The sequence below is a fragment of the Ruditapes philippinarum genome, unplaced genomic scaffold (genome assembly GCF_026571515.1).
Source record: "Ruditapes philippinarum isolate M1 unplaced genomic scaffold, ASM2657151v2 ctg79_1_1_1_1, whole genome shotgun sequence".
Taxonomy (NCBI): Eukaryota; Metazoa; Mollusca; class Bivalvia; order Venerida; family Veneridae; genus Ruditapes; species Ruditapes philippinarum.
The window spans coordinates 156,963-177,694 of NW_026864538.1; the positions used below are offsets into that span (position 1 = coordinate 156,963).

Below are 20,732 nucleotides of genomic sequence, written 5' to 3' on the forward strand. Positions count from 1 at the left end.
TTTTAATCTATTAAATTTCAGTTTCAAAGCGAGGTAATAACAGCTATATAAATGTGGGAAAATAGAACACAAGATTTGCTGATAAGGGACCTGCAACATTTTTTAACCAATTTAAGCTAAATATATGTAAAATGTAGCAATTAGGATATTTCCTCAATTTATATACACGCATGGAATTGCACACATCCCATGTGTCTTTATTATATTTATTAAAAGCAATGTTCAATTAAACACTTTACAACTTTTATTAAGTCAATACAAAAGCCATGAAACCCCACTGCCCTGAAAAGTAGTTTCAATTTTCTTTGACTCTGGTAAAAATATGACATTTGCATACATTAGAATGAAAATAAAAACAGATCCAGAGTAATTCTGAATATTGGTTGAAATGATTTGTGCTATTATGACTTAAAGTGCTATTATATATTATTCAATAAAGTCGATTATCTAGCTATTCTATTTATTAAGAAAACCACTTTTCTTTCCCACTCCCCATTGACACTTTTTGTCGATCGCTATCAGTTTCTATAATTTCACTAAAATATTATAATTCAAAACTGTACATTTCAAAAGAATATTTGAACATTTAAATCGATGATTTATCCGATAAAAGTCAATAATTGCTTTTAAATGCCGTCCACTTATTGACATAAATTGATAATAATTGTTTACAAAAAGATATTAAATTGATTCATGTTCACATTGAAATTGGCCAAAAAAATCATGAATTTGGTATTTGATAGAAAGATTGCATGCCAGTTCACGCAATTTCATTATCTGGCCTCCCGTTATCTTCACACTTCAGATTCTTTACTTATGTATTATCGTCTATTCAAGTGCTCGTCCCCGTTTAAATCTTATTTATTGAAGTTAAAAATTCATATAGCAACAACTTTCGAGTACAAAAGACCCATGCAAAGTTGGTTTTTTATTGTATGACGGCAGATCTTTTTGATGTAGACCAGGAATGATATATATTTAACAAGCGTTTTTAGAATGTGAACCAATTTACGTGGATATTTTAAGAAAGGAAGAGGCGTCAGATTGCGTAACTTTTTACATTTCTCTTTTTATAAATTATATTTATTAAATTCTTTTTCATGTTTTCCAAAAGTTAAAAAGCTTTGTTAAACATTTTCCGTCGAGTAGAGTAAATATTATGATTTATTTTTATTTATTTTTGAATTGATTGAAATAAAAAGTTTAGAGATTAGACGTGAAAAAAGTAAATTTGAAATATTGCATTATTTGTTTTCAGTTGTGAGAAATTTCTAAATTCCTTTTAAAGATAACAAGTGTCAAAATAAAAAAGAATGAAAAAGCTTTATTCCTTTATTTATTTGAACCAAATTTTCACAAATTCTTAGAGCATACTTTATATTATTGCAAACGTGTAATCATTGTACAACATAAAATAATGTTAGCTTAGGGACATGTTCTTTCCCCTGATAAAGGAAAGGGTTCTTGTTACAATATTTGCCGGGAAAATTATGCACGTGCTACATTCTTGTTTATATTTAAATTTGCGATTTCGCGTTCATAACAACAGCTGAAGTTATTTCATGTAAAATGCTTAATTACATTGTATATGGAAAACATGATACCATGCTTTTATATATACTCATGTACATGTATATGCCTTAGATTGTGTGTAAGAACAACGTTCTATTTTGCACAATTTTAATGTATACAGTTTGTAAGTAAGATATTAAGGGTTTCTCAATTTTGTAGTTTAATACTTAACAAATGTACCAGTTAAATTTGACACTGTTCGGCGTGTAGTTTTTTTTTGGATATATTTTCTTCAACATTTAAGTACTTTTCTTCAAATAATATTGCCCATAAATGAAACTGTTGGTTATTTTATTCATATAGCTTGAAATGATTTATTTACTAAAAAAAGTGTACACGAAACGACGAGACAATATTTGTAAATTGTGTAAGAGAACATGTATTTCTATTTGCAAGACCCGGTTAGAATTAATTTTAGTCAAAATGATGTACGCGAACACGTTTTGTATGTTAAACAACACTGTATAACATGCGTTCATGATTACACATTTACTCGAGCGCGAGCAACCATACGACATTTTATGGTTTGTTATTTACATATCTCATTTATATTGAAATCTTGACCACGAGGTCGTGATTGTCCATTATTGCCTGGCTACTGCATATTAAAACTGACCATACTGTAGTTTCTTTTCACCAGCATATTTGATCATAGATTAGTAAATATAACTTCGCCTTGCATTTCTTAATATGTTGTCAAGTATGCGGCGTTAATTTCTCGTCTGCGGTGTTTACGTTTGTATCGTGTTACACAATGTCCGTGACTATTTGCGCTTCTAGAATATTTCTAATCATCAACTCTCTGAAGTGACCGACAGGCCTGTGCCTTGTAAGAGAACACATCCTTTGGCCTTGAAAAAAAAACACCATTTTTTTGTATTAAACTTTTCTTAACAATGGGCTTTTTCTAAAAGCCTGAAAAGTCCATTAAGCAAACATTGCGTGGTTAATGTTAAACAAAGTTTCAAATGATGTCGTTGAATTTACAGTATAACAATTAAACGAATATTTACATTGAAATCAAGAAACCTAACATATGGTCAAAGCTTAATAAATTGTTGATTTTTTCGACCAAGCTATTCAAAACAGAGCTTATCTAGATTTCAATTCATGTCAACATTTCTTTAACAATAATAAGTCATTCAATAATAAAGTTTTCCTGCAGGAAACATTTTATAGAGGATTTCCACTTAGTACTTTAATAACTATTGACCTTTTACGCTTAACTTGCTTTTGACATTTATATTGAATGTCAAGAAAACAAAAATACTAACCGCAAATAAGTAAAATGCATTTACATTATATCCTCTGAAAATACCCCACGGCAATTTCGCCGCCAGATGGATTATCGTTCTTTGGTCTCCTGTCAACGGCAATTATGTAGAAAGCGTTTCATGTCCTTAAAGCAATATTTCTACTTGTATATAGTAGCTAGATTTTAGATAAGACCTAATAATAATGTCAATGTTTATTTTACAAGTGTCCCGCAAACATCACGTTCATTATCGCATCACGTGATTTTGATTTGGGAGTAATAAAATTTGTATAATTGATTTTACATTTTTTTTATTTGAGAAAATAAGAGACAGTTCACAACTATGTGTTAGAAATATTTATTATATGGAGAGAATATTTTGATAGATCATTGTAGCTTTTGTAAAAATGTTTAAGAAAATATTGATCTTAATACATCTATTAAAAAATGGAATGAAACGCCTTTGATAGTGTCAACATATTATTATTATTAAAATATATAATTTATATTTTCAGATGAACTGGAGTCGACTACGAAGTAGCGGAAACGAGCACGTTTTCAAAGGTTCCCAACTCGTTACAAGCATACTAGAACGGCATCCAAAACATTTCAGAAGCCGGGCAACAGCTTTGAAATTTTGTCGGCAACTCTTTAATGACGGTATATTAAAAGGTGTTTTTGGTGCAGATACTTTCGAAGACTCTGTTCAGTTGTACACTTGGAAAGATCAGAATGGTACCAGCATGACGTCATATCCTGTAAATCAATCAAAAAAGAACTACGGTTATTCAAGTGCCGATATTACTCTTACTAAACGAGATTTGTATAAGCAAAAGGAAACTATAAAGCCAGTTGGAGGTTCAAGAGATAAAATTCAAACTCACAATCCTTACGCCCATGATGTAAATGATTACTTTAAAGACATTCAGAATGGAATTTGCGCAGACGACAACCATCCTGTGACAAAACACTTGCAGCACCCGCACATGTCTAGTTACCAGACGACATGGAACCTTCAGAGAGCTAGCACAGCTTCTAGTGAAAGTTCCATCGACATTTTATCTCACTCGTACGGAAAACATAAAGACAAAACACTTAAATCATCCTTTAGTATACCCATCATGTCGCATTCACGTGATCATGACGTCATACCGGAAGAATCTCCGGAAGAACATGTGCCCGTAATGGAACGGACTGGAACTAGCACGGAATATGACGGTTCGTCTAGTATTCCTCGCAGTGTAACCACAGACGCTTCAGGTTTTAATGAAATGGAAGGAGCTGCACATCACAGACGCTGGCAACAAGATTATCAAAATTCTTACTCGGACAACGAGAAACAGTTAATAGAACAAATGAAAAGAATGAAAAAGGAACATTCACATATTCTTAGGACTTACGAAGATAGAATTAATAAACTTATGGCTAAAATGCACGAGTTACGGAGTATAGCAGAAATGCTAGAAAATTCAAGTACGAAATCATCACCGTACGGAATGATGGCCAACAAGACTGGTGTCCTAAGTTTTTTGAGTAAGTACAATTTTGAACTTTTTTTGTGTATCTTTTATCAACTTTTTCTTTCTTGTTTTTGACAACTATAGCAATACCATTATGTGCAGGAAACAAAGCAGCTAATATCCCATGTACAGATAGAATTTCAGTTAAGTCTGGTAATGTCCTCACACGGTGTGTCATACGTTGGCACCGGAAGTACAATTATTGGCAGGTTTTCTGACTAATAGTGAGATATCATGCTAATTTTCTGTGAATCAAGCAAAATATTAATTTTGTTTCCTCAAATCTCAAGCCGCATGCTTATAAATCAATTACTGGACCGTGATATGAATCAACTGTCCAGTTCTTATTGATTTTCAGGCAATCGAAAATGTTCGGTATAATTGGCTTAAATTTTGTTTGTGCATCTTCGTCAACTGATGCTGGAAACGAACGAAGAATAACCGCATGGCCGGTGAATTAGTGGCTTACAATCAATAATTCGGTTTTGGTTTAACATCTAATGAGCAGTATTATCATTTTAATTATGAGCTTTGAAGTTGGAAGGCGGAGATTTTAGTATCGTGTGCATGACATCTTTTGATCTTTTCATCGTTTGTTGCATGAATAGTTTGATTCGTCTGTAACAGATACTTAGATGTGCACTTCTATAAAAAACGTTTTCAAGAGATATTTCTTGGCTGCAGATGCTAAAGCTGATGCAGATAGAAAATTATCGTCTGCAATTACCGGAAATGACGTAGATAACCCGCCACCACTTCCTCCGAGACCTGGCAGGGGAAACAGACTGAACCCAAATAAACCTATCATACAAACGGATGCAAAAATGAAGCCTTTCCCATGGACAAGAATTATTCTAAGAGATGACAGTAAGTTTGTTTTACTTATGTATCTATGAATTACTTCGAAGACTTGGGCGTTTCCACAGATGAAAAAAATGAGATCAAATAGACATGGATAATTCAGTTACTTTAATAGATGATGTTTATATTTTTGTGTGCAACATTTAACTATTATTAACATCCTCTTTATGTATCTAATAATCGGCTCAACAATGATGTATTTTTTTGCTAAAATAGATTAAACAAACGCCATTTTATGTATAAGATTGCTGTACTACAACACATCTCTTTCTTAAACAGATTAAAGAAACAAAATACTACTGTGGTTGACAGACTGAACAATACAAACTATTTGTAAAATATTTAGTTATAATTTACGATGTTAATATTTCAGTGCTACATGCGTGACTTTTGTATGTACATGACATGTGACATTGTTTTTTTAAAATAAGGTTGTAATTTATGAGATCAGAAAAACAAGGCAGTGCATATAACGAAATTGGTGAAAATAAATGAAAAAAACAAACAACAAAAAACAATTTGCAAGCCCTACTGGCCCTATCAGTTTGTTCCATTGACGGCATCGTCATGGTTATCATTTTTGCTTGAATTTGTTTTATTTGGCTTACCTATTATTATTTTTTGTAAATCTTTTTTCATATTTTTTATTTATTTATCAATTTTAATATTAAATGTACATGTAGATACATCTCTATGAATTGAGACTGCGGATTTATTATTTATTTATTTATTTATTTATTTTTGAAAGATGGAAAATAGCAAGTCACGTATAAAAAAGTTCATTCAAATTTAAAATGCAACTTAAACGTGATTTTAGGATTTTTAGTTTCCAAACAAGCTAACATACCAAAGCTGTCTAGATTACAATATTGAAAAAAAGTTCTTAACGCCATTCGAATTTATGAAATGATATTGTCTTTTCTTTCATTTTTTTTCTTTAACCTTTATTGTATAATTTATTTTGTAACTATGTAAGTTTTTGACATCATATAGTGGGTCTTAATTTTTCAAGCTTTGTAGGGTTTTGAAAATCAGCCTTTCATAAAGTGTTCGATTACACTTTATGAATAATTAAAGTCGCATAAATGTATCTTTACTACCATAATAGTGTATCACCAACCGTGTGACTAAGTGCATTAACATAAACTAAAGAAAAGCAATTAATATGCAATTACACAGCGTCTATAATATACCTTTCATCACCATTAAACTACAGTTAATTTTTGCCTTCCGGAGATAATAGGCCGATTGTTTCTAGATAGTTAATTAAGATAGCTCTAATGATAAAATATTTCCGTTCAATTTGTTCATGAACGCCAGTATACGAACCATAAAGAAATCGATATATCTCTAGAAATGGGTGATTTGAATACAAAATGTACATTAAATAAAATGATAATATGAATGATTCTGAAATGCACTGCTGAGTCTGAATTTATTAAATGTATGTATATCAACATATTTGATACTAATACATTATATTATTTTGTATATTTAAGAATTTAAGACAGCACGTGATAGTAAAGACGTGTGTCATATTGTAAATAGTATGCCTATGGTCATGTTTGTCGAGCATATTTTTGTATTTATTTTTCAAATCATCACAGGTGTTCCGTTTAGTTTTGTACAACCATGAAAACATATATTTTCAAGTATTTCTAAAATCCACACATTTAGAGGTATTCGTTTTATGAATGTTGATAAAGATAGAAGTCCAACATTACGGTTTATGCAAGAGAAAGAACGTTGGGGCTGTTTCACTGATTTTGTACAATCTGTACACAGATATATCAAGAAAAAGGAAAATTGCTTGGTTGATGTTTATGTTAAAAACAACACGAACAATTTCATTGTATTGCAGCAATTGTATTCGTTGTTTATTAAACAAAAAACTCTTTAATTCTTTTGTTTTAAAATATGCAGGATTTTCTCTATTTTTTTTTATTTATATCGGTTAGGTTTTTACAGAAAACTTTCTATAATGTTTACATATAAGAATTGTTTCTGTAACGAAATTTATGTACTACTTTTGAATCTGAATATGTTAGTTTCTGTATTTAAAGTTTGTCTTTTGTACTGTTTTTAAGTATCAGTACTTTATTTAGTTAGCTAAGATTTAGTTACTTTTACATTGAACTTTTCATGCGGCATTTAACATACACATTCGGACCTAACACTTAACTACCAGCTTAAATTATAGACAAATCTGCCGCAACGAAAATAAATATATTTATCCGCTATCATATTTCACAGCTTAAAATTTATGTTTAAAAATGCTGAATTTGAAGTTTTCTTCCAAATACCGTAGCGGTTTAACTCCGTCGCGCCCGAATAACATCTATGATATTTAAATTGAATAAAGTTAAGGCGACCTACTTTTATATGTATGGAATATCATCCTTTTTTATAAAACAGCTGGTAAAATAATCGGAATTAATCTGTGTGGAATAAAAGCTGTAGAGGTATTTCTTGGTTAAAATTGCTTTGTTTATCTGAAAGTTATATCCATGCATTCATTAAGTGTGAATTTGGCGATTAACATTCAAAACAGAGACTGTTTATTATTTGTTTACCATTTAGGTCAGTTGTTTACAAGATTGATGATGTAATGTAAGGATGTACAAATATTGGTGGAAAAAATTTATACAGATAAAATCATGTTCTTTAATTACATGCGCAAGGCATTAAAACAGTTTTATTTTCATAATGAAGATGAAAATAGAAAAATGTAAAAAAATATTATTCTGACAGTTATAGTTTCTACTGTTAGAGTTATTTAGTTTCATCATGATGATGAAAATACAAAAAGAAAATGTCAAAGGAATTTAATTCTGACAGTTATATTTTCTATTGAGTTTTTTTTTAAATCTTAAATACTTGTTGTTGTTGTAGTTTAAGATTATAATAACGAAACCTTTTATGGCCGTTTCCATCTTTATAATACAATATGTGAAATAAAGCATGTAAACTATTTATGAACAGCGATATAGTTGTTTTTAATTTATCTGCACATAATACACGTTAAAACTGCTGACGATATATTTTTTCTATATATTTGATATTTTAATAAACAATTGGTTGCTATGGTTACTATAGGCACTGATGAGCAGACGACAATATGGCATACAATGATGGAACCGAAACTCGACCCTGAGGAAATTGAAAGGTAAGAGGACACCTAAATAAGAGCCAAACGATTAATATGCCTTTTATTTCTATAACAACGTAGCAACATTTCTTAGCTGACAACTTTTATACGAAAGATTCTGTGTAAGAAAGATAGGAATTAGGTGCTTTAAATATCGTTTAATAAGAGGCTAAAATCTATTTTACTAATACGATTTCTTAAGGTGTGAAAACGTTTTACAATTATAATTATTGATTTTAAGATATTATCAGTTTCTCTGATATTTTCTTGTATCTGGTAATAACTTAATGAAAAAAATCCTGAACATTTTACTTTTAATTGAAACACATCTTCTGTCACATTTTATTGGAATATGGCTCTTCTTATGAGGCTAAATAGTTTTGTTGTGTCTAACTTATAACCATGGATTTAAACAACTATTTTAGATTGTTCAGTACTCAAGTGGTCTCACAGACGGACGGTGCTACACTCTACGACGATCTCATTATCCGACGGGGACGATCGCGTCAACAGGTTAGTATAAATAATAGTAATAATAATTATAATAATAATAATAATAATAATAAGAAGAAGAAGAAGAAGAAGGAGAAGAAGAAGAAGATGAAGAAGAAGAAGAAGAAGAATGATGATGATGATGATGATGAAGATGATGATGATGGCGACGATGACGATGATAATAGTAATGGTGATGATGATGATGATGATGATGTCATTAGTCAAGATTTATTTTACTTGTATTTTATTTTAACAGATTTGGCAAATGCCACTAAATGCAATAATAATTATTTAATTACATACCTTTAAATAGTAGTAGTAGTAGAAGAGGTAGTTGTATATTGTAGTAGTAAAGGAAGAAACATTCTTTAAGGTTTCAAGCAAACAAAAGACACAAAATATGTATAAGGACATGCACGCAACTTTATCATATATGTAAATCGGTATTTCGTGTGTTTTCAAGTAATTTATTTACCCTGTTAACAGTTGGTAAGCGTTTACGATACAGAGAGGTCTAAACGTATAGTTGTATGCATGAAGTGCCTCCGTGCAACCCTCAATGACGTCGTAGCCTCGGTATCTAGCCTCGACACGTCACAGATTAACCACGAGGGCCTGGCCGAACTTATGGAACTGCTGTCACCGACATCAGACATTGATAAGATATTGTACCACGTCAGGAAGAAAGGGGCTGGTACGTGGTATCTTTTATAATCATATTACTGTTGTTAAGAAAAATTATGGCCGTACATACATAGTGAATAGTGAATTTGAAACATTCCAATCTATCTTAGTTGTAAGCGACATGTTTTTACAATGATGGTTCTATATAGCCTTATTTATTAAAAGTACTACCCTAAAGTTTTGTTTCAATGTAATAGTTTGTTAAAATTTGCCGGGAGACGCCTATTTCATCAATGGCTCTTGTGGTATCAAACTGATCTTATATATCCTGATTAATGTTCTATGTAGAATGAAATAAAAAGAGCCAAAGCACAGTCAGAGAGCATTCAGATTAAACCAGATTAATACAAATAATGTATACAATGATCTTGTATGTTTTTTTTGTTGTTCTAGGTCATCTCGATCATCCAGAATATCTTGTGTTCGAGTTATCCAAGGTTGATCATTTCAAAGATAGACTAGAGTTTATTCGATTTCGCTTTAAACTACTCTGGCATCTATTTGAAATTGGTAAGTTCTATATTTAACCTATTTGTATTGCAATTATGAGCCGCGTCACGACAAAAACAACATAGTGCGTTTGCGACCAGCATGGATCCAGACCAGCCTGCGCGTCCGCGCAGTCTGATCAGGATCCATGCTGTTCGCTATCAGTTTCTCTACTTGTTAAAAGGTTTAAAAGCGAACAGCATGGATCCTGATCAGACTGCGCGGATGCGCAGGCTGGTCTGGATCCATGCTGGTCGCAAACCCATTATGTTGGTTTTGTCGTGACACGGCTTATATTACGAGTATCATGTTTCTCGTCCTAATCAATGCAGGTTGCAAATATGAAAAGAGGATGATAAAATGATAGATCGTCTGTACAAATGTATACGTTCATTGTAAGAACTTACTGCAGTTGCCATGCACTTGAAATATTATTGAAACAAAATCTGACAACGCCCACAATAATTGCGTAATGTAATTAATGCACGTTTTTATTTTGTTGTATTTTTTTGGAACTAAATATGTGTACGACAGGAGGAAATAGGGAAAAAAGAAAATGGATTGCAACTGATGATACAATTTATGTCTAATATGATTGATGCACCAGAAGTGAACAAAATGCAATTATAACAAAACTTATTCACTGTACACAATTAAAAATAGTAATTAAAAACAGATTCATCAGTACAAAAATGAACTAATAACAGAGAGTTTTTTCCCCAAAAACTTTCACGTATCTCACAGATAAATTTTATTTTACAGATCAACAACTAAGGGAACTCCACACTGCATGTGATGAAATTTCTAACAGGTAGGCTAATGCCATCTGAATAAATTCTTTGTTTTTACATTTTCTGCATTCTTGCATTTATTTAAAAATCGTTCAGTGAACAAGATTTAGTTCTTTGCATAATTATGATTTATATACGGCACGGAAAGTACCGACATTTGCCGAATATTTACGAAGTCTGTGATTAATGCATCTCTTCAACTCATAGAAAAGAATTGTTACTCACTTCCTTTTTTTTTCAATGTAAGTTTTTAAAGTAAATTAACGGACCAAATCTGAACAGAACATAATTTCAAAGGCATACAATAATAACACTCAAATAATAAACCTACTTTAAATAGACCTGTAACTAAAGAACAATATTCCCTCCAATATTGAAGCACTTCTTTGAAGAATCTGTTAGAAACTCTTCTAGCTGTGGGGAACTACCTTAACGGTGCTACAGAAATGGGACAGGCAGATGGGTTTGGTATAGAAGTACTTAACAAAATGAAGGAAATTCAGGACAGGGTAAATTTTAATAATATTATTTAGTCACAATTTCCTATTTTAATTACCTCAATAAAATAAAGGTCTCAAAGGTCAAAGGTTCAGATATCAAATAATGCCACTTGATATTATAACAAAGTGACTTAATTGCAGTCCGGTTTTCAGTATTTTGCTTCAGATAAGGCTTATTTTAATGATTGTTCATGTTTTTGTCCTCGATGCAAAGTGTTCAGTTGTTATGAACAAAATAATTAAACTGTGCTTAATTGTTCGTTTTCTAAGTCTATATTCTTCATATAAGTTATTTTGACTGCATATGTCATGTTATGTCCAATTCAGACAAATAATGTCGTTATAACTGAACAAATAATCAACTTGTTAAAACTGTTACTTACGTCATAATAATTTACATATAATAGTAAGAAGGACTTGGTATCAAATGTTCTTTAATTCAAGCAGATTGGCTTACAATATGAAATATTCAATATATGAGCGACACCACCTGGAATATATATGAGCCGCGTCACGACAAAACCAACATAGTGCGTTTGCGACGAGCATGGATCCAGACCAGCCTGCGCATCCGCGCAGTCTGATCAGGATCTATGCTGTTCGCTTACCAAAATCTATATTAAGTAGAGAAACTGATAGCGAACAGCATGGATCCTGATCAGACTGCGCGGATGCGCAGGCTGGTCCGGATCTATGCTGGTCGCAAACGCACTATGTTGGTTTTGTCGTGACGCGGCTCATATATTAATACCACACGTGATATGTATGTAAATAAGATATGATATACCATATAATATTCATCATTTAAATTTATGATCAATGATCAACTTATCAGAGCAAAGAAACATGGTCATAAATATGACTCAAATCAGATTAAGTATACATTAATCATAGCTGTATAACTATGATTCACTGTCCGTATCTTTTGCTAATATACTTTTAACTAGTGCTTTTAACTAATTTCACATGATCTATCCCTTATCAATTGACACTGCCAATGCTAAAACAGCGCTAATTTGATATGCAATTGAAAGTTTGTGTGGCTGACATGACGACAATGTAGTAACTTGATTTTAAACACATATCACTCTTTCAATGCAGGATTGTAAAGGGACGTTACTAGAGTTTGTATTGAAGACATACTGTCAAATATATGAGAGTGAGGTAGATATAGGGTGTCCTACAAGATTTCGACTTCCAGAACCTTCAAATATGAGGCATGCCTCTCAGGTAAATTCCGTCAACACGGTTACTTTCCGTAACGAATATTTCTTCATAAGCTGGTACATGGGCGATTGGACAAGAGTTCAGTTGCTTTGAACCATATAACTGTGGTTTTTTTTCTTTATAATATAAAAATGCGTAAACTGTTGAGTAATTATGAATGAAAATTAAAGATATTTCTAAACTTAAATAATTTAAATTACAGGTCAAAATATTTGTACATCTCTTATTTTTTTCAAAATATTTTGTAAAGTCAAGTATTCCTTTAGCTTTTGTTATAGATATTTTTCAAATCTGTCTCTTTTTCGTTTTATTTTGTATAGTATGTTTACTCACGCGCCTGTTTGCTATGATACGTATCTTTATTATATCTTTCTTTTAAATGTTTTGTATTTATATTCGTGATTTTATTATGACATGTTTTTATATCATAATTCAGGTATCATTTGAAGGTATTCAGGACGCTCTCACAAATCTACACTCAGATCTCAGACATATACGAGAAAAGGTATCAGTCATTCAATAATGTGCTTAAAATGATACTTGATAGATTTTCAAAGTTAACTTATACTTTGGTTTATGCTGTAAGGTTTGTAATATAAGTGCTCAAGAACAATGCTCAATATTTGAAATGATGTCGACATCACTGAGTGGTTAAATCTAAGAATCGCTAGCCGGGCGGGTTCAAACCCCGTCGGGAGCAAGACATGTTTTTTCCTTGAGCAAGACACTTTACACTCATTGCCAAGTACTGGTTGGTTCCAGGAACGGATTCAAGAGTGTGTCGATAAGTTTAAAGCTAGCTGCACCATCGAACTAAGAAAGTTATCAATTTCATTTTAATATTACAATAACTTTAAAATATTGTCATATAAATATGTGTGATTTATTGCAGTTGTTAGACCCGAGACTGAACAAAGATGTAATGAGACCAATGGACAGTTTTCGTGTCAGTGCAGAAAATTTCTTTGCTTCAGGTAACATTTTCAATCAATTCATGGTAACCAATATATCAATATGCATATTTGTTAAGCGCTTCTTTATCACTTAAATGGATTCCATTTAAATCAAACAAACTACCTGTAATTGAAATCACATATCAAGATATGATGGCAATGTTTTTTTTGTATTGTTAAGGTCAATTTAAGGCACTCCAAAAAAACCCCAAAAAACCAATCATTCTACCTCACTCCCTTAAGTTTAGATACATTTATTAATATTCTTAGCAAATCATCTTACAGAATTTAACCATTTGTGTGTATCACAACCCAGATATAAAAACAATGTAACTTTATAATGTAATATATGTAATGTAATGTAATATAATGTATGTCAGGATTTTTATTGTTGGTTATATGTTACACTGATATGTGATGTTTATTATAAGTTACACCGATATTTAAATATTTAATGTTTATTAAAAGTTACACTGATATTTAATGTTTATTATAAGTAACACTGATATTTAATGCTATATGTAACACTGATATTTAATGTTTATTAAAAGTTACACTGATATTTAATGTTTATTATAAGTTACGCTGATATTTAATGTTATATGTAACACTGATATTTAATGTTTATTATAAGTTACGCTGATATTTAATGCTATATGTAACACTGATATTTAATGTTTATTAAAAGTTACACTGATATTTAAATATTTAATGTTTATTAAAAGTTACACTGATATTTAATGTTTATTATAAGTTACACTGATATTTAATGTTTATTATAAGTTACACTGATATTTAATGTTTATTATAAGTTACACTGATATTTAATGTTTATTATAAGTTACGCTGATATTTAATGTTTATTATAAGTTACGCTGATATTTAATGTTTATTATAAGTTACGCTGATATTTAATGTTTATTATAAGTTACGCTGATATTTAATGCTATATGTAACACTGATATTTAATGTTTATTAAAAGTTACACTGATATTTAATGTTTATTATAAGTTACGCTGATATTTAATGCTATATGTAACACTGATATTTAATGTTTATTATAAGTTACGCTGATATTTAATGTTTATTATAAGTTACGCTGATATTTAATGTTATATGTAACACTGATATTTAATGTTTATTATAAGTTACGCTGATATTTAATGCTATATGTAACACTGATATTTAATGTTTATTATAAGTTACACTGATATTTAATGTTATATGTAACACTGATATTTAATGTTTATTATAAGTTACACTGATATTTAATGCTATATGTAACACTGATATTTAATGTTTATTAAAAGTTACACTGATATTTAATGTTTATTATAAGTTACGCTGATATTTAATGCTATATGTAACACTGATATTTAATGTTTATTATAAGTTACGCTGATATTTAATGTTATATGTAACACTGATATTTAATGTTTATTAAAAGTTACACTGATATTTAATGTTTATTATAAGTTACGCTGATATTTAATGTTATATGTAACACTGATATTTAATGTTTATTATAAGTTACACTGATATTTAATGCTATATGTAACACTGATATTTAATGTTTATTATAAGTTACGCTGATATTTAATGTTTATTATAAGTTACGCTGATATTTAATGTTATATGTAACACTGATATTTAATGTTTATTATAAGTTACGCTGATATTTAATGCTATATGTAACACTGATATTTAATGTTTATTATAAGTTACACTGATATTTAATGTTATATGTAACACTGATATTTAATGTTTATTATAAGTTACACTGATATTTAATGCTATATGTAACACTGATATTTAATGTTTATTAAAAGTTACACTGATATTTAATGTTTATTAAAAGTTACACTGATATTTAATGTTTATTATAAGTTACGCTGATATTTAATGCTATATGTAACACTGATATTTAATGTTTATTATAAGTTACGCTGATATTTAATGTTTATTATAAGTTACGCTGATATTTAATGTTATATGTAACACTGATATTTAATGTTTATTATAAGTTACGCTGATATTTAATGTTTATTATAAGTTACGCTGATATTTAATGTTATATGTAACACTGATATTTAATGTTTATTATAAGTTACGCTGATATTTAATGCTATATGTAACACTGATATTTAATGTTTATTATAAGTTACACTGATATTTAATGTTATATGTAACACTGATATTTAATGTTTATTATAAGTTACACTGATATTTAATGCTATATGTAACACTGATATTTAATGTTTATTATAAGTTACGCTGATATTTAATGTTATATGTAACACTGATATTTAATGTTTATTATAAGTTACGCTGATATTTAATGCTATATGTAACACTGATATTTAATGTTTATTATAAGTTACACTGATATTTAATGCTATATGTAACACTGATATTTAATGTTTATTATAAGTTACACTGATATTTAATGCTATATGTAACACTGATATTTAATGTTTATTATAAGTTACGCTGATATTTAATGCTATATGTAACACTGATATTTAATGTTTATTAAAAGTTACACTGATATTTAATGTTTATTATAAGTTACAGTGATATTAAATGTTTATTACACTGATATTTCAGCATTGGAGGTGATAGGAGAGCAGGAGAAAGTTTTACAGGATACACGAGACGTGTTTGACAAGACCACAACATTCTTCTTTGTTGATAATAAACATGTAAGATATATAGCTGCAAATATATGTAACAATAACAAGGCATACCTATTAACTACATATGTATATGTTAGAGTGCTAGAGGAAATAATGACATACCGCAGCCTGTATTGAGATAGAAGAACCTAAATGTCGGACAATTCTCTCATTCCTTTATATTGTTAGCTTGCCCGATTTGTAGCTTGTCCGATTTGTAACTTCCGAAAATGATATCTTTAACATAAGTAATGGATAGTTCCAACTTTTAAGAAGGACAGATTTACTTTACTATTTCAGCACTGTAATGATTGATAGTGTATGGACTCAATTTTGTCCTATTGCTGGCAAAGAATTTTCATACTATTATTTTATTAACAGATAATTTTACCTAACAGATTTTAAGATAGATTAATTACTGCAGTTACAGATGCAAATGTTGCAAATAAAAAAATATTAATCCCTGTCCCATCTTTTTTGCATATGACAACAGTTATGTTTTTTTTAAATTTCAGATCACTCCCCAACAGTTTTTCCAAATTTGGGCTGTTTTTCTACATGACTGCAAATATTTCTGGAAACTGGCTCATCGCCGATTGGCAAAGGAAAGATTTGAGCTGGAATTCAAGTACAAAGGACAAGTTGTAAGTCCCATAAAGATATAGTATATACATAGTAGTCAACATTTTATATTCTTGTAACGGCATATTTATATGGAATTATCATTATATGTTAACTTACAAAAACTGATTTATTACATATATATAGTTAACAAAAAATATTATAATTATACAAATGTATATCAAGAATATAAAAAAGTGAAGACATAATGTTTTTCAATTACTCATTAAAATAATAAAACCGTTTTTCTTTTTTAATTTCAGTCTGCAAATTCATTACAAGGTTATGGCAGTTTCCGAGCAGGTGTTTTAAAAGGTGTAGACTCCCTAAACAACGCCGACCCTAAAACATCGACAGCTCAAAGACGAGGTAACAGGTTAAATGAAAATCAAGACCCATCGAAACCAAATGTACCACCTAAACCTAGTCGGTCAATCAATACAGACACTGCTGATCAAAGCGACAGGTCATCATCACCCAAACCACTAACATCAAGTCCACCATCTTCTGTGGATGTTTACAAACCAATGCCGAAAGCACCTGTACAGAACAATCACGTGGTTTCTAACGGACCGTCCAATTATGCTCCTAACTACGAAAACCAGTCTGAATTAGACCGTCTCCAACAGCAACAGCATTATCATCATCACCACCACCACCATCATCATCAACAGCAACAACACTATTATCAACAGCCTACACAAGACGCTTATACAAATAATACGTCAGTTCCGGTTAGCGAGACATCACCCGGAAGTACATATTACCGTAGCCCAAATTCTAGTAACACTAAAGATAAAAAATCATCTCAACAGTTTTCATTAAAAACTTGGTTAAAACGAGAAAGAGAACAGGTTCGTAAGGAAGTAGAAAGTGACACTGTGGATGTTACTTCTATTCCAGAATCAAAACCAAACAGCTCCACTAAGTCATTTTCAAGGTTCAAAAATTCCATGATTCAGAAGTTTTCCGGCAGTTCATCAAACAAAAAGCAGGACAACTCCTCTAAAAAGTCGAAAGAAAACAAAGGGGTATCAGTTACTTCCCCTGTTGCAAATAAACATGCTGCTCACCACAATGCTGTTCCGTATGACATTATTAGAAATAATTACAGTGCAACTGACCAGAATAAATATAACCCTAGCAGAGAAACTGGGGCTCTAAATCTTGACAGTCTTGAGGAATACAACAAGCCCCTTCCAGATACTGTTATATCCCCTATAGATGACCCTGAGTGTGAGGAACCTGTTATAACGAAACAACACGACTATGGTCACCAAAACATGCGTCCACAACATACCATCAATGGAGAACATGTTGTTCACAACGGCGATGTTAATAATAATGACAAGTATGGTGATAACAAATTCCAACACACTTCCGGGTGGACTCAGTCAAAAAGTTCTGAAAACCCTTACGGTCGACTTCATAAAGACAATTATGTGGAAAGTCACAAAAGAGAAAGTGCATTTGCAAGAGGTCCGGGAGACCATGGTGTTGAGTCAAAAAGAGTTGTTGCTCAAACTGTTCCACTATATAAAGCAAGAATTATCAATAATTACGAGAACCAAGGTAAATTTGAGAACCCACATGCAGTCAGGCAGCAAGCTGAAGCTGTAAAACCTATGTCAGTAAATAATCTACACGAGAATAATAATGGTACAGTTACGTTTGAAAACAGAACTGAAGATCAAAAAAGTCCATACGCCGGATATGACGTCGAACATACTAGGAATAAAAGTTTAGATAACACACATGTAGATGGTGCACATGCAAATAAACATTTTAGTCACACACAATCCAATAAAGATAATAGCCCATATGGTCACCATGGAAAACTTAACAAAGGCACTGATGTTGTAAGGTCTCCGCAAGATACACCAAGAAAGAGAACAGTTCTTGAAAACAGGAATTACTTCACACCAGGAAATCGAGCTCCGATGAATGTACAGTCTATTGGCTCGCTTATAGACAAGTTTGATAAATACAATAACAATACAACAGATGGACAAACAACCCACCAGACAGCTAATCAAAATGCATCATCGTCATCTAATCCTGCTGCCATGACATCAACACCACGAAAGGTTTCACCAAACGGAGAAAGCAGTGACATGTCACCACCATTACCACCGCGGATGAGTCTTTCACCTTCTAAGTCAAGAACGCAGAATACTGAACAAGCTGACTATAGAAACTCGAGTAGTCACCTGTCTGCAGACAGACAGGCCTACACTTCTCCTCAATCAAGACTCGACAATCTGACCTCTACCAATTTATCTCCACCAAGTGTGTACTCAACACCACAAGGCGAGCCGGTGCACAGTGCTTCAAACTGGTCACAACATAATAACACCAATCATTTCTATACACCTACATCATCAAACGCAAGTCGATCTCGAAGTTTTTATACTTCCCCACAAACTCGTGCCAATCTTGATCGCGAGCCACGTGATATAGACAATTCACGCGGAAACTTAACAAATGGTAATCATTTTACAAACGGATATCACAATAGTCACGTGGCCACCGCTGACCAATCAGAGGACAGGGACGATGGATATAGAGCAATGTTACGTAAAGCAGCCACCCAGTCATCCTATGATAGACAATCTAAGAACACTCCGCAGTATACCGGGCGGCCGAGCTTTGGTTCGCCCTACTCAGAGACGAACACTACACCGTACAGTTCAAGTTCAGTCGTAAAATCACCAGTTCTCAATAACGATGAAGTGGCCTACATGGCATTCTGATTGATATATTGTAAAATGATTCTTAAGACACTTGTCTCTTTCCTTTATTATCGTTCTAGAATGATGATACGATAAACAAAAGTTGAACCCAACAATGTTCATGTAAAATGATTTGTAAGTTGTAAAAGATATTTTAAACATTTTGTGTACTCGCAAAAACTAAAATATGTTGTTACTAGTATTGAGTTGTTTTTAACAAAATACATCTTCAGATTGTAAGAATCTATGCAATATTCGAGTACATAGGACATTATATTTTGATACATGATATTATCATAGTTGTTGTGCTAAGTTGTGTACGTCTATTAGGTCTACTTAAATATTAAGACTTTACCTGAACAACTTTATATTTACTATTAAAACTTTGTTTACATGTTTGAACCATATTTACATTGGAACTACTTTAAGCTTTTTTTTAAAAACTTTGTTTCCAATGAAAATACGTTTACATTGTATTTTCTTTATTTTAACTTTTGAAACTGGAAATTATTTTTGTTCACTTATTACTATGTTAATATTAAAGTCATGTTAACATTGGAACTTCTTGGTGTTCACGTAAATGTGTTGACATAGTAAAAACTGTTATATATTACTTTTGTGACCTTTTTATACTGAGAAGGAATATAGAAAAGCTATATAGATTTTAACTATGACATTGGAACTATGTTTATACTAGAGAAAAAAGATATTTTTAATGCTTTTATGTTGTGTTGTTTTTTTATTTCATTATGTTGAAACTTGCTTGATGATTATTTTTATGAAGAAAATGAGAGAATAAAAAGAAACGAACTATAAAACAATTTTCTGTTTTCATTCACAGGCTTCTCCTGTAAATCGATTTTACCCCTGAAAAGTCTGTTTATTTAATATTGATGGCATTTGAATTCCATTACATAAATAAATATATTGACATTTTAAATAGCAGTTAAAGGTACTACTGACAAGTTACCACGAAATATGTGAACAAAAGACAGCTGTGGCGTTCCATAACTACTCGTATGATAGTTCATTGTTGCCAGAAGAAATAGATGCAGGGTAGTTTGATCAAATGACCAACTCGTTGGAGATAAGAATAACCTGTTGTACATTATCTGTATTCTTTTAATGAGTTCCCAAAAGAAAAAAAAATAGAAGAATATTAGAATTAGACGAATAAATTTTCTATGAGTCCCATAGATCTGTTAAAGT

The 20,732-nt window shown here is 31.2% G+C and overlaps 1 protein-coding gene across 11 annotated transcripts in view; it reads left to right on the forward strand.

Moving 5' to 3' along the window:
- Positions 1 to 20,344, forward strand: part of LOC132726003 (formin-J-like) — a 70,977-nt gene extending 50,633 nt beyond the window's left edge. For 10 of the 11 annotated variants that reach the window (XM_060711242.1, XM_060711234.1, XM_060711233.1 and 7 more), the window contains exons 2-15: positions 3,343 to 4,360; positions 5,032 to 5,214; positions 8,305 to 8,374; positions 8,782 to 8,869; positions 9,338 to 9,545; positions 9,929 to 10,045; positions 10,787 to 10,835; positions 11,195 to 11,324; positions 12,417 to 12,545; positions 12,979 to 13,047; positions 13,435 to 13,516; positions 16,103 to 16,197; positions 16,686 to 16,814; positions 17,055 to 20,344. In XM_060711242.1, the coding sequence (XP_060567225.1) occupies positions 3,343 to 4,360; positions 5,032 to 5,214; positions 8,305 to 8,374; positions 8,782 to 8,869; positions 9,338 to 9,545; positions 9,929 to 10,045; positions 10,787 to 10,835; positions 11,195 to 11,324; positions 12,417 to 12,545; positions 12,979 to 13,047; positions 13,435 to 13,516; positions 16,103 to 16,197; positions 16,686 to 16,814; positions 17,055 to 19,544 (4,857 nt within the window). In that variant the 3' untranslated portion in view covers positions 19,545 to 20,344. Of the gene's footprint in view, positions 1 to 893; positions 1,049 to 3,342; positions 4,361 to 5,031; positions 5,215 to 8,304; positions 8,375 to 8,781; positions 8,870 to 9,337; positions 9,546 to 9,928; positions 10,046 to 10,786; positions 10,836 to 11,194; positions 11,325 to 12,416; positions 12,546 to 12,978; positions 13,048 to 13,434; positions 13,517 to 16,102; positions 16,198 to 16,685; positions 16,815 to 17,054 lie in introns of those variants that run through there. The other variant, XM_060711237.1, reaches the window with a different exon arrangement.
- Positions 20,345 to 20,732: the final 388 nt, after the last annotated feature.